Here is a 16,126-nt window from a genome sequence, read left to right on the forward strand (position 1 = left end):
AATCTTAAGTCTTTGCGTATATACTACTTGTTTATTTCTTAGACGGCCCGGCAACGGCCGCAGTCCAGATGCTAAGAAATTGTTCACTATTCATCCTTTGTTTACCTTGTCGTCATGTTAAATATTAAGTTATCTTGGAATACAAATAAAAAAATGTAATAAACTGCACAACATGTTACGTGTAAATTGATTGGTACGTGTTGAAAATTATATGTAAGGACGGTGAATCCTGACCAACCGTGATACAGTTCTTACTACTTAGTACGGGGGTCAGATAAAACTTACATGCCTGTTGGTTTTGTACCATTGAAATTATGTAAGTAGTATAAACACCTTTATCTCAACTCAATCAAATATCTTTATCTTTTATTTTCAACATACATATATGTATTATTCTATAAGCAACAACATATATTACCTAGAGGTGAAAATTTACCGAACAAGTCCAAGTTAAACAACCACTCTTCAGTCCTTAGCCTACTACTCACCTCCGCTTCCTGCTGGAGAGAGTACTATATACTCTGGATTCCCTATTGGGTTGGAGGTCAGTCAGTGCAAGTTGAGTTTACCTATTTTGGGGCTCCTTGATTTATGGAAGATTAATCTATAATATTTATTTATTCAATACATTTTGCTACTCCACATTTAGAGTAAAATCTACCTGTATTTATTGCTCGGGTACCGAAAAATAATAAATAATATAAATATTTTTATTTTTATTCCACTACATCTTGATCATGCCGAAGTTGTAATTCAAAAGCCTATCCAGAAAAACAGTTCTGCTCAGGAAGCTTTTTTTCAGATTTGGCTGAACCACTTACATCTCCTCAATCTACATGTAAAACAAAATTGCATAAACTATCTAGAAACGTTTAAGTAGAAATTAATCAACAAGTTAAGAGTAGTCTTATTTATTAATCATGCTTAGGGTATATTATTTCAGCTGCATTCATCTCTTCTTTACACTGGTCCTTGTCGCCCCACCCCCAAATTTGGTGAGAGCCATCTCCAGTACGCATAACACGCTTCCGGATAATGTCATCAGAGATAGTCTTTAAGTCATAAGCCCAGCCGATTCTTGCAAATAAATTTATAAACGCCGTAGTCAAACTAAACGTCGTGCTTGCACTGAGTTCTGAAGTCCTATAATCCCACGGAAAAGCGTGATGGTAGTTATGGGCGTTTTCTCCAAATAAAACATAATTGACTAAACTAATTTGTGTAGCCGCCATATTCTTGTCGTAGGGCTTGTACCCCCATTTGTGCAGAACGGAGTTGACTAGTCCAACGGCGTTGTATACGCAGACGCGGTGGAACAACCCGGGCACTAAGATGGCGTTCATCCAGGTCTCGTTCCACAAGTAGACTGGGATAACAGTGGGGAGGATGAAGCAGATAATCGTGACCAGGATTACGTAATACCTGGAACAATTTGGAGACTTTATTGAAACCACAGGGTTGAAAGAAGTAGTTACTTATATAAATCTGTGACTTCATGACATGCCTATTTCACATGAATCGGGTTTGAGATTCATCGACTTATGATGAATGTGTACGTCGCCCGCGTAAACACGAAGAAATCAGTGTATTTTAGATATTGCAGTTCATCTTAGCGATGTTACCTCTGCCTTAAAAATATTACATACATTTCCATGTATTTCATAATTTTTACAAGCCTTTATTTAACTTGCAATGTACTTATGTATGCACGGGTCAAATTTTGCAAGATAAATTTGCACCACTTCCTGGTTTTTGATGAAGCTAAAAATGTATACACATGTAAGTACGGTAACAATGCAATATTATGGTACCATCGAGCTGATCAGATGATGAAGACAGGATGTAGCCATAGGAACTCGGTCATAAAACAACGCAACGTAACTGTGTTTGGGGTTGTTAGAATTGTTTCAATGAATATTAGTTGCCTATGGGGAAAAAAAGTACAGTCAACGATAAAAACTTGTATCAAAATAATGACCCACTTCCTGGTTTCCGATGAAGCTGAAAATTTACATACATTATGTAAGTACGGTGTCAATGGAATATTATGGTACCATCGAGCTCATCTGATGATGAAGACAGGATGTAGCCATAGGAACTCAGTGATAAAACAACGCAATCTAATTGTGTTTGGGGTCGTTAGAAATGTGTCGATGAGTATTAGTTGCCCGTGGTTATTTGTTTTACAAGGGGCCAAAGTTGCTATTTAACTGCTCGTGCTAATATTGATACCCGAGGAAACGAAAGATTCGAAAATCGAACCACGAGCGTAGCGAGCGAAACACAAAATTTCTCACCACACAAACGCGAGGAAGTACTAACTATGACATACCAAAAAAATCAAACCAAATCAAATCCAAATGAACATTATAAACAAATTATCATTCAAAGTCATAATTTAAAAGTCAATTCTACCCAGCGAACGAAAAAAACATAGAAGACTAACGTCAAACAAAATATCAGCGTAAAAGTGGCCCCACTATTAAAACACGCAATACTACTTAATAACGGACCAATTGCAACTCGTCAAAGTTCAGGTCTTGTTTTCTTTGACGAAACTTCATTTGACCATGATTAGCCAATTTAAACCACCCGAACTACGATTGGTCTGTTATAAAATGAGGCGCTGTGATTGGCTGTAGCGTTGTTACTTGAAAATACATGCCAATGGGAACCAGCTCTAGGTAGACGGTTTCATACAATATAGACTAGTTTTAAATGCAATATTTTTGTATGATAATATATTATTTTATTTTAAAGGCTTATTATTTGTACGTTTATCGCACGTGTTTATATCTACAAATCTTAGGGCAGTATTGTATCCCAATAAATTCTTTTGGATTATAAGAACATGTTAAACTACTTTTAGGGGACCTGTAATGGCCATATTTTTGTAAATATTGAATTTAAAATATCTTTTGGCATACGTCACGTTACCAAACTCGAAACGTCTTTGAAGATTCTGATGACGTCACAACTCTCGGCAACTGTTGACAGTTAGGCGATAAACAACAAATGACAAATGTCAGTTGACAGTTCGTATCTTCTACGTGTGTATGTAGTTATGTGTCAAACCGTAAACTGTGACATCACACAATTTTCAAAGAGCGTTTTGGGCGCGAAAGCATCTGTCAAAATATATTTTGTTAATTTAACATATTTAAAGCTGTTTTTAGTATAAAAGTTGAATTTTAGGGCAACTTTTAGTTAATATAGATCATAATACAAGCGTTTCAAAAAATTGGAAACAACCCTATTAATACATTGTGTCGTTCATCTTATAGGGCACCTGCGACGTTTAGGTGGCACAGAAATATGTCAGATATAAATTAATGTAAATTTGATAGGTCGAAATTGGAAAAATACACATGTCACACACACACACATACAATCAAGATGAAAACCGATATCTGAGGATCCGAGAGGCCTTTTATTTACGAATTTAGGATAAAACTTAAAAAAAATTGCCGCGGTTTGAATTTTAGAATTTTTCATCCGATCAAGGTGAAAATCTATATCTGAGGATCCAAGCGGCCCTTCATTATGCTTCTGAAGTCATATTTGGTAAAAGCGCCCTCCATTTTGAATGAAACGTCCGACATCTTGAATATCTCCATTTTTGCTCTTATCATGATCATCATTCATCATTCATCATATAAAAGCAAACACGGAGAAATTTAAGATGTCGGGCGTCGTTGCCAAATTTGACCTCAGAATCATAATTAAGGGTCGTTCGGATCCTTAGATATCGATTTTCATCTCGATCAGAGCCAAAATGCAGATATCCAAGATGGCGGGCGTTTGTTTTATTTTGACCTCATATTCATTACAAAGGTCCTCTAGGATCCTCAGATATCGATTTTCATCTGGATCAGAGCAAACATGCAGAAATTCGTATTGAACACGTCGTCATAGCATAGGAACAGTTTGTATGTAGATATAGATGGCCGAGCGTACCGAGGTCGCATAGGGGACGACGCGGCCGGCAACCCCGTTTCTCGCCGAGATTTGTATAGTACTTTTCTCAAACTTGCAATGAAATACTTAAAAAAAAAAATAGGATGATGATGATGATTGTTATTATTACTTTCAGGTTATTGAAAGGGGAACGAAAATTTGATTATTTTTACTCTACGACGCACGGTTTAGGAGATACAGCCCTATAAAGATTTCTGCATGACTGAAAAAAAAAACTTTATGGGGCTGTATCTCCTAAACCGTGCGTCGTAACGCAAAAATAATGAAATTTTTGTTCCCCTTTGAACCTCTGCAATAATATTTAACAAACCCAAAAAAAAAAACATAATGGCAGAATTTTGCTTATAGGTTTTTTTGGTTGAATGCCAAGATGTGCCATAATTTGACGTTTAAAAACAAAAGATGGTTGCCTTACAGGCCTAGGTGTGTCAAGCTGTATGAAATTTCTTTACATATCATATTCACTCATCGCACCTGATATGTAGTATTTCCGGACCTAATTTGAAGTAAGTCATGTCAACATAGAAGTTTGAGGAAAATAGCATTATTGTTTTTACTATTTTTCTCGCATTTTTTCCATATTTTTTCACCGTCCAAACCTTCCCTGGACCTAGAAATATTCCAATACCAAAATTAGCCAAATCGGTCCAGCCGTCCGCGAACTTAACGAAAAGTTATAAATAGCAGCGAGATACCGGGACTAAGTAAGAAAGTACACAGTATCACAAATTTAAAATATTAAAATAACAACCTGAACAAATTAAAAATGAAAGTGTCTTAATATCAATGGTTGTTTAAAATGCATAACACCATCCCCATATAAAGCCTGTTGTGATCAAGATAAATCAAAATAATATGATCCTAGCTAAACTATACGTGAAAAGTAATCCCATATTTTTTCCAGTGTTTGTTGGAACGACTAGCACATCATTTATCCGCACAATAAGGCATATTTCTTTCGTTAAAGATATAATTTGAATACTTCTTACTATGACTCTGCGGCACAAAGATGACGCCCCGCCCGCTTCAGCACAATGTGTGTGTGGGGTCATTTTGCAGAGCTAGTTCGACATCTATGTTTTTTATCAATCGCTGTTCTACCAGCTAACATAAGAAAACAACCCAAAATTTGCATCTGATTACTTAGCTGCACATGTGTTAGTTTCATTTCAGGCATTAGTTTTTGAACAATCAAGAGGGCCTTTACCAATTGGTGTGGTGAAAAACATTAGAAGGTCTATTGAGGAGCTAGACTATTCGCAATCCGGCAAACGACCTTGCGACAATGATGCGTTGAATGAGATGAACAGACTGAGAAAGCTGGCCAGAGGTAACTTAAAAGTAAAACTTCTTTAAAAACAACCTCTTATTTAAATTCACAAAAAAAATGATTTAATATCTTTATTACCAACTTGTAACGTTATTACTTACACAATTTATATGATTTAAAGCTTGTCGCGGGATTTACCTTTGTAGATAAACAAGTAAAATAAATAACATGATCTGACTGTTTTTAATTTGCATACGAAAGACGAGTATTTATATCTCGCGACAATATTTTATATCATATAAATTAAGTAATGACGTTTTAAGTTGACAGTAAAAATTTCAAAGGAAAAAAATATTTTATTCTTTATAGCGCATTTAAATAAAATGTTATTTTAAAAGAAGTTTTTTACTTATAATTTGTTTTCATGTATTCTGAGGTTGTGCAATAAAGAGGATTTGTATTGTATTATATATTAGGACTCTATGATTTTAATAAGATCGTTAAGCCCGTAAACAACACCTTTCTGACATATACTTGAAGCTGGAACACTTCCTACGCAACAGAGGAGTGAGGGTTTATGTGATTCGGGGTAGTCCTTATTGAATGAAATGATTGTGTATTAAAAATGACGAAGCCTGTTGCGGATAGCTTTATTGTTTGTGTGCAATGACGACGCCTGTTGCTGATTTATGGTTGTACCCTCCTGAGTCCTGACGAAGCCTGCGTTGCGGATATGAATTTGTCATTATTTTATTAATGCTTGATTTTGATTGAATAAAGTTAATTTTTTTATTTATGTACCCAGTGCAAAAAATATTATGACCACGAGCTTGTCGAAAAAGTGCTTGCGTAACATGCTTAAACGTGAGCTTGGTTTGAGCCTGTCTGATGTTGAGTGGGAGATCATTCTAAAGCCGGATCGCCTGAACGGTGACGGAGTTAGAGACAAAACCAGTACGATGACAAGGAACAGTAAGCTTGAGACTACGGGACTCGCGAAGGGTGCAACCTGTTCAGGCAGTTATAAAATATGATTTGGATCTGAGATAGTCGGGTGCAGTCGAATCGAATAAAACAGAGTATAGTGTGCACAGAATTCGCAACTACCTACGTTCACGAACAGGGAGCCAGTTAAGTCGATAGCGATAATGCAGATATGTGGTCATATTTACGGAGTCGAAAATAAATTTGACGCTGTTATTAAGAAGTCGATCTAGAAAGTATTTTTTTTTTCGTCTTTTGGCATGACCCTCGTAATATCCTATAATATTTATTTATTTAATGCTGGGTGTTTTTTCATCATGAGCCAGCGACAAGCAAGAAGATAAAACAAAAACGGCGCATGAGACAGACTGGTGACTATTTATTTCTTTTAAATTTGATTCAGGCAACAAGGCCCATACTGCAAATACCTTACAGACTAACATATAGGTATACATATATACATTTTATAAAATTACAACTAATCACTATTTAGGCGACAAAACGGCGTGGTTCCGTTGAATAGGTTGCTCTTGTGTCGGATTCGGCAGTTTGCCCTGAACCTCCGAAACACGACACCTTTCGGCCAGAAGTCGGCGCATTCGATGGTCCCCTGCAGCAGTCGCGGCACACGCACCACAAAAGAGCCAAGGCCTTCGGGATTAGCTTTGAAATCGCTAAAATCCCCTTGCTCTGGTGCTGAAACTCCAATATCTACCCGACGATATAAAAGGTTCGTGAGAAAGACAAATTCTTTATTACTCACTTTTGCTGAAACCGCAGTATAGAATTCGACTCGACGTCGCTTAGGTCCAACCCCTTGCTCTTGCGCTCGAACTCCGGGTGTTTACCCATCATCACCCAACCGACGTGGGAGAAGAACAACCCTCGTGTGGCGTTGTGCGGGTCGGCGTCCGTGTCCACGTACTTGTGGTGCATGCGGTGGTCGCGCACCCAGTTTATCACCGAGTACTTAAAACAAAAATGAAAAGCTAAATCATCAGAAAACAGTATATAATAACTCTCATCTGGATATTCTGGATTAGCGTTACTTGGAAGCCAATCATCAAACGAGGCATTTTAAGCAAGACAGGGAAAGATTAAGCGCCTTTGAGATGAGCTTCAATTTTGGTCACAAAATACGAGACGTGCACTTTTTGGGTTTAGCCAAAAAGATTCGATAAGTCTGTAAGAGCCAAGCTCCTCTGAGAAGAGCTTGGCTCTTACAAACATCAATAAAAAAGACTGATTTGGTAGCTATAAGTGTTGACAACGTAACGCTAAAATCGGAATTAATTGTGTGTACCTAAACCACCAACAACAATTTGGATGTGACAAAGAGATAACTCGTGTTTGACACGTTAATTTAACTACATCCATATAATAACCTCCCTATAATATATTCAGAAAGGATTCGCTAACGGTCTTTATTAAGAAACCTGTATCTGTGGCTGCATCGTAGAGTTTACGGCAAAGAGTAAATAAAAATAAAAACAGTTGCTACTCCTAAGAACACTGCTTTTAGGATCCTACAGACAGGGACGCCGGGCCCCGCTGGGACCTCGGGCACCAGATTTTTTCGATGATTTCGATCTCACTGGCAGTCATTTAATCGACAAATAACAGTGCTCGAGTAGAAAAATACTATTTCATAATTCTTACCTGGAGAGCACTAGTGTGAAAGAACATTAGGATAAGTTGAAGAGGCCATTTAGCCTTGTAGGCCTTGTGACTCCAGAGCCGGTGGGCTCCCGCTGTGATGCTTATGATCGACGTCACGTACAAGAAGATGGCTGTGAAATTAAATACGATTAAAACGTTCTTAACGTACTGCCTCATCAAGTCATCACCAAGGTATTTAAACTCAAGCTAGATGTCTTGTCTTTGTGGATGAGATATTGACCTTTAATGACGACATGCTCGTCTTGCATTTTTTCTGTGGGATGATTTTCATGAAAGAAGCTCGATAGCCGCTTGAAGAGATGCATTTTTCATATACACGGTGCCCGCGAGGAAACGGAAAGATTTTAACAGTATATTCCGGGTCGTATTTAGAGATAAAAATGTCATATGCACTTTTTTTAATTCGCATAGATTCAGTGTTTATACCAATAAAAAAAAACTTTTTTATTGTTTCAAAATGTTTAAACCTTTTCGAAGGGCTCAAAATGGTAAAGTAGAAGAGGGAGCTGGAAGGGGTAGACCTCGGCGGACTTTCTCTGATCAAATCGGGGAAATCCTGAAGAAGGCCAGGTCAAGAGCACTCTAAATCGACGAGCGTGTATGAGGAATGTTATGAAAGTGAAGGAAGCGAAAGAGGTATGTCAGGATCGTAGCAAGTGGAAATCCGTGATCTCTGCCTACCCCTCCGGGAAATAAGCGTGATTATATGTATGTCAAAATGGTTTGATGGTGAAGATGAGTAAAATAATAAATAATAACTAGTGGCTCTGTTAGCTATACCGGGTCTGGCCTGTAACACGAGCAATAAATTAAACAGTAGGCTGTACTCCTCAAACTGACCAACATTTGTTCAGCGACTTTTAAAAATAACTTTTATTTTGATTTATAGCACACTTATAAGTTTATTCCAAGACGCAACTTATGTATAACAGAATAATCAAATACTCTGACAAATACCACCTACTAAGAAGCGTGTTCGAAGAAATAGGTCAACAAATCTTGCTGTATTTCAACTCCTGAAAACTATTCATGAATGCATAGACAAACGAATACACGTATCCTCGATATTCACCGATATGTCTAAAGCTTTCGACTGCGTTAACGATGCCATATTGCTTGATAAACTCGACCATTACGGTGGGCAGGCTCTCGAGTGGATAACAAGTTATCTCTCGAATAGGTTCCAATATACTGAGATTAATTACTACTGTTCCAAAAGCAGTACCATTGAAACTAGAAGATCTGCATACAGACCTAATCCAAGAGGCGAACCTCAAGGCAGTATTCTTGGCCCGCTCTTGTTCCTATTTTATATAAACGATCTCCCACATCACAAGAACAATCAAGTAGTACTTTTTGCAGATGACAGTAGTGCTTTAATAAGATGTTCAAGCACAACAAAAGAATATGAAATTAATAGGACTCTTAATGATATCATTACTTGGATGGCTAACAATGAATTAGGCATAAATTTGTCTAAAACTCACTTTATTCAATTTCATACGAGCCGTAGGCCAGGTTTGGCAATGAACATATCGCATAAAACAGACGCAATTACTGAGTCAGAGTAGACTAAATTTCTTGGACTCATACTTGACAGTAATTGTAATTGGCAATGTCATATAACCGAACTATGCTCCAAACCTTGCAAAGTTTGTTTTTCCAATACGTAGGCTGATACATAATGCATCAAAAAAAGCTGGACTAATGACATATTTTGGTTACGTTCAGTCTAGCATCACGTACGGTATAATTTTTTGGGGAAATTCTACCGACTGGTTAAAAGTTTTTAAGATGCAGAAACGATGTGTAAGAGCGCTCTGTGGGGCATCTCAAAGAGACTCCTGTTTGTAAGCCTCTTTTTATAAATATAAGATTTTACCACTACCTTGTACATATATCAAAGAAGTTGCTATGTTTGTAAAAAATAACCTTAATTTATAAATATCAAAGAAACGATAGATTCCACCGCAACTTGAGAAACGAGTACAAACTCATAAATACGCATCAAACTTAATTGACATTTTATAAAAATAGCATTTTTTCTATGGCAATCAAGATCTATAACAATATTCCGGATGTATAGTATTTACACCTCTAAATAATTTTAGAATTTATTTTTGTATCTGTTTGTGTTTTTTATTATTATTATTTTAGTTTTTTTTTGTAATTCGACATCTAGAGACTTTATACATCTCTAAGTAATAATAATATTTTACTTACTTTTTCTTTAAAAAATAATACTTTATTTTACATTAATATTTTCAATGAATTGTATTTTATAATAAAGTTGTTGATGTGCTTGTTTTTGCTTGTATGTAAATTCCATGTTGACGTGTAGAAGTGCCCTTACCCATCAAATGCTCCCGAAGCCAGTTGAGGGTTGATGAAAACGTTATATGATCAAAAATAATGTAGGTTAAAGTCAGGTTGTTCAGTGAGAGATCCAGGCGGTTTTGTATTTGGTTGGTTAACCAATAAATGTTATAACTACCCGAGAATGTATAGATTGTTTGTTTACTTTTATTAAAATAACTAAAGATACAGCATATAATAATAATAACCGCGCTTAATCGAAAGTCACACTTATACTTGATGGCATAAACTCACATGCGCTTGGTTCTTACCAAGCTTCTTAGCTTGGAATGCACCATAGTTACTTGCACGAGTTAAGTTATCCGAGCTGGCTAGTAACGTATTTCTACCCACTTTGTAACTAAACAAATGTTTTGTAATGATTATTTATTTTTCATCACACTTGCTTGAAAAAGATCTTATTTCAAGCAGGTGTACTGAAGGACAAAGGCCTATATTGTTTCCTAGGGTGTTATAACTTTTTTTATATTATGTCACGAATTCATAGAAACCACATAGTGTAAATGAGTTTAACTTTAAAAATACTGCCGCTAATAATTTAATATGTTTGTTTATGTATAAAAAAAAAATTGATTAATTTAACAGCAGTTTAAAATATTTTTTCATAATTTTCAATCGTGGCTGAATGCCGAATAGGTCTGTGCCTTCGATACCTAACCTGTCAAAGAAAGACAATATGGCCGACGAATGTTTGAAATGTCACCGTATTAAGGAATTATTTCGCTTAAAATTTAGTTTTTTCTTCGCAAGTGTGATGAAAAACATTGTGTGTAACTCCGGGGGTAAGAATATTGCAACCTCGGGTCTTTAATTATCACCCTCGCTTCCAAAATATCACTTACCCCCCTCGTTGCACAATGTACTATTAAATTGTCTGCATGTAATTTTAATGTTACTCCTAAGATATATTATATAAATATAGTAGTAGTAAGCAAATTTTGTAAATTCTTTTTGAGAATAAAGTTCTTAAACCATAAATTCTTCCAATTCTTTAATTGACAAGCCTTGGATATTGGATACCTTTAATAAAATATTTGATGTGACATACTTGCATTTTACACCGCGCGCCCTAGCGTTGAATAAAAAGTATAAATAATAGAGATCCTCTTCTTTAATAATATTCTATTCAGATTTCTTAAATATTAAAAACTTTTGAGATATTGGCGAAAAAGGAAATGTCTTATTTTTTCCGCCTTTTTTATGTACAACTTTAGATTTTTTTTGTGTGCTAATAAACGCTTCAAATACATATTTAGGGTTCCGTACCCAAAGGGTAAAACGGGACCCTTTTACTAAAACTCCGCTGTCCGTCTGTCTGTCCATCTGTCACTAGGCTGTATCTCATGAACCGTGATAGTCAGACAGTTGAAATTGTCACAGATGATGTATTTCTGTTGCTGCTATAACAACAAATGACTAAAAACTATGGAACCCTCGGTGGGCGAGTCCGACTCGCACTTGACCGGTTTTTATTTTAGATATCATTCCAAATCCAATGAGGTATCACAAGTATTTTTAGGGGTAGTATCACTATTTTTATGAGTAGTATCTCTATTTTTATGAGTAGTATCTCTATTTTTATGAGTAGTATCTCTATTTTTAGGAGTAGTATCTCTATTTTTAGGAGTAGTATCTCTATTTTTATGAGTAGTATCTCTATTTTAGGAGTAGTATCTCTATTTTAGGAGTAGTATCTCTATTTTAGGAATAGTCTCTCTATTTTAGGAGTAGTATCTCTATTTTTATGAGTAGTATCTCTATTTTAGGAATAGTCTCTCTATTTTAGGAGTAGTATCTCTATTTTTATGAGTAGTATCTCTATTTTTAGGAGTAGTATCTCTATTTTTAGGAGTAGTATCTCTATTTTTATGAGTAGTATCTCTATTTTAGGAGTAGTATCTCTATTTTAGGAGTAGTATCTCTATTTTAGGAATAGTCTCTCTATTTTAGGAGTAGTATCTCTATTTTTATGAGTAGTATCTCTATTTTAGGAGTAGTATCTCTATTTTAGGAGTAGTATCTCTATTTTTAGAAGTAGTCTCTCTATTTTAGGAGTAGTATCTCTATTTTAGGAATAGTCTCTCTATTTTAGGAGTAGTATCTCTATTTTTATGAGTAGTATCTCTATTTTAGGAGTAGTATCTCTATTTTAGGAGTAGTATCTCTATTTTTAGAAGTAGTCTCTCTATTTTAGGAGTAGTATCTCTATTTTTATGAGTAGTATCTCTATTTTAGGAGTAGTATCTCTATTTTAGGAGTAGTATCTCTATTTTAGGAGTAGTATCTCTATTTTTAGAAGTAGTCTCTCTATTTTAGGAGTAGTATCTCTATTTTAGGAATAGTCTCTCTATTTTAGGAGTAGTATCTCTATTTTTATGAGTAGTATCTCTATTTTTATGAGTAGTATCTCTATTTTTAGGAGTAGTATCTCTATTTTTAGGAGTAGTATCTCTATTTTTATGAGTAGTATCTCTATTTTAGGAGTAGTATCTCTATTTTAGGAGTAGTATCTCTATTTTAGGAATAGTCTCTCTATTTTAGGAGTAGTATCTCTATTTTTATGAGTAGTATCTCTATTTTAGGAGTAGTATCTCTATTTTAGGAGTAGTATCTCTATTTTTAGAAGTAGTCTCTCTATTTTAGGAGTAGTATCTCTATTTTAGGAATAGTCTCTCTATTTTAGGAGTAGTATCTCTATTTTAGGAGTAGTATCTCTATTTTAGGAGTAGTATCTCTATTTTAGGAATAGTCTCTCTATTTTAGGAGTAGTATCTCTATTTTTATGAGTAGTATCTCTATTTTAGGAGTAGTATCTCTATTTTAGGAGTAGTATCTCTATTTTCAGAAGTAGTCTCTCTATTTTAGGAGTAGTATCTCTATTTTAGGAATAGTCTCTCTATTTTAGGAGTAGTATCTCTATTTTTATGAAAAGTATCTCTATTTTAGGAGTAGTATCTCTATTTTAGGAGTAGTATCTCTATTTTTAGAAGTAGTCTCTCTATTTTAGGAGTAGTATCTCTATTTTTATGAGTAGTATCTCTATTTTAGGAGTAGTATCTCTATTTTAGGAGTAGTATCTCTATTTTAGGAGTAGTATCTCTATTTTTAGAAGTAGTCTCTCTATTTTAGGAGTAGTGTCTCTATTTTAGGAATAGTCTCTCTATTTTAGGAGTAGTATCTCTATTTTAGGAGTAGTATCTCTATTTTAGGAGTAGTATCTCTATTTTAGGAATAGTCTCTCTATTTTAGGAGTAGTATCTCTATTTTAGGAGTAGTATCTCTATTTTAGGAGTAGTATCTCTATTTTAGGAATAGTCTCTCTATTTTAGGAGTAGTATCTCTATTTTTATGAGTAGTATCTCTATTTTAGGAGTAGTATCTCTATTTTAGGAGTAGTATCTCTATTTTCAGAAGTAGTCTCTCTATTTTAGGAGTAGTATCTCTATTTTAGGAATAGTCTCTCTATTTTAGGAGTAGTATCTCTATTTTTATGAAAAGTATCTCTATTTTAGGAGTAGTATCTCTATTTTAGGAGTAGTATCTCTATTTTTAGAAGTAGTCTCTCTATTTTAGGAGTAGTATCTCTATTTTTATGAGTAGTATCTCTATTTTAGGAGTAGTATCTCTATTTTAGGAGTAGTATCTCTATTTTAGGAGTAGTATCTCTATTTTTAGAAGTAGTCTCTCTATTTTAGGAGTAGTGTCTCTATTTTAGGAATAGTCTCTCTATTTTAGGAGTAGTATCTCTATTTTTAAGAGTAGTATCTCTATTTTAGGAGTTGTATCTCTATTTTAGGAATAGTCTCTCTATTTTATGAGTAGTATCTCTATTTTTATGAGTAGTATCTCTATTTTAGGAGTTGTATCTCTATTTTAGGAGTAGTCTCTCTATTTTAGGAGTAGTATCTCTATTTTTATGAGTAGTATCTCTATTTTAGGAGTAGTATCTCTATTTTAGGAGTAGTATCTCTATTTTTAGAAGTAGTGTCTCTATTTTATGAGTAGTATCTCTATTTTAGGAGTAGTATCTCTATTTTTATGAGTAGTATCTATATTTTAGGAGTAGTATCTCTATTTTAGGAGTAGTATCTCTATTTTTAGAAGTAGTCTCTCTATTTTTAGGAGTAGTATCTCTATTTTTATGAGTAGTATCTCTATTTTAGGAGTAGTATTTCTATTTTTATGAGTATTATCTCTATCTCTACAATTTGAACTTGTAGACTACAACGTCAATCACACTGGTGTACATTGAAAATAATATTTAATTTGTATGAAAATTAGGAAGTCATAATTTTTAAAAACAAAATTCGTCATCATCTACATCGTGCGAGAAGTATATTCTATGTTTAAGTTATTTGATCATGTTACAGGCTACACCCGGTAGATTTCGTGAGCATAACTTGGAACTGTAGTACTTCGATAAGTTTCCAAAATCTGAAATGATAAAAAAAATAGCTCATAAAATTGTGACATCTGGACATACGAACGCATTTCTGCCCGAGCTGAAATGGAGACCTTCGCTAACGCTCGGTCTATAAGATGGAGTGTGGAACTTCGTCGTTAGTAAAGTAGGTGCAGAGTAAGCTAAGACGGAGTATAGATATTTAAATCTTACTAAATATCTTCGTTTGCCATGTCGCCGAAACCAGGAACAGGTAGCCTCCATACAGCCCGGCTGTATAGACCAGCGGGAGGAAGACGATTATATGCCATTCGTAATTGGTCTCCCACTTTTGGGCCCCGGCTTGCTGGACCGGCATCTTCGCCAGGCCTACGTCCTCTGTCTCCGCGTCATCCTCGAACAGGACAGCATTCGCGTCCGTATCTTGAGGGGCCATTCTTTGAAGTCGTCAGTTAAAATTATCTTTAACAAAAAAGACCCTTCATCATTTTATGGTTTTGATCTAGCCAAGATGACTGAATCGTACACCGACACGTCAAAATGCATGAGTGGCATGTAACGCATCTACAAACAGCTTTTTATATCACAAGAAATAAATAATAAATAAATAAATATTATAGGGACATTCTTACACAAATTGACTAAGTCCCACGGTAAGCCAAGAAGACTCAGACAACGATATATGTATATAATATACAAATACCTAAATACATAGAAAACATCCATAACTCAGGAATAAATATCTGTGCTCATCACACAAATAAATGCCTTACCGGGATTTGAACCCAGAACCATCGGCTTCATAGACAGGGTCACTACCCACTAGGCCAGACTGATCTTCAAATCATTTTCATGTCAATCATAAATAAACAAGTAATATTAGATGTTTATGAAGTGTAGTTCTCGGAGAAATCGGTGAAAGTAGAGTTACAAGCCATAAAATGTACAGCACAACTAATGATGAAAAAGTATTTTTCATCACACTTGCTCGAAAAAGATCTTATATCATGCAGGTGTGCTGAACTCCCTAGGGAGTTATAGCTTTTTTTTAAAACGGTATTTAAGAATTATTTCGCCTAAAATTTAGTTTTTTCTTCCCAAGTGTGATGAAAAACATTGTGTGTAACTCCGGGGGTAAGAATATTGCAAACACGGGTCTTTAATTCCACCCTTGTATCCAAAATTTCACTTACGAGGGGGTCGTTGCACAATGTACTATAAGACTGTATAATACGAGTATTTGACTAAATCTTGAAACTTACGTAAATTTGCGTATTTATTTATAGATTATGGGAAAAATAATTTAAAAATCTAGACTTTAGGGTTCTACCAGCCGATAAACAATGAAATTAAGAACAATTTTCAAAACGTACTAAAATATTTTATAGGTATTTTTTTTTATAATTTATGATGTTAATAAATAAAAAAGAACTTTA

The 16,126-nt window shown here is 34.9% G+C and overlaps 1 protein-coding gene across 1 annotated transcript; it reads right to left on the reverse strand.

The window, feature by feature from the left end:
* Nucleotides 1-391: 391 nt before the first annotated feature.
* On the reverse strand, nucleotides 392-15,861 carry LOC133517306 (acyl-CoA Delta-9 desaturase-like). The gene is made up of 4 exons (XM_061850556.1): nucleotides 14,904-15,861; nucleotides 7,892-8,022; nucleotides 6,996-7,201; nucleotides 392-1,422 (listed from the first exon to the last, which is right to left on the reverse strand). The coding sequence occupies exons 1-4, from the start codon at nucleotides 15,124-15,126 to the stop codon at nucleotides 915-917; spliced, it is 1,068 nt and encodes a 355-aa protein (XP_061706540.1). The 5' UTR covers nucleotides 15,127-15,861; the 3' UTR covers nucleotides 392-914.
* Between the last annotated feature and the right edge of the window lie 265 nt (nucleotides 15,862-16,126).

The sequence above is a fragment of the Cydia pomonella genome, chromosome 4, assembly GCF_033807575.1.
Source record: "Cydia pomonella isolate Wapato2018A chromosome 4, ilCydPomo1, whole genome shotgun sequence".
Taxonomy (NCBI): Eukaryota; Metazoa; Arthropoda; class Insecta; order Lepidoptera; family Tortricidae; genus Cydia; species Cydia pomonella.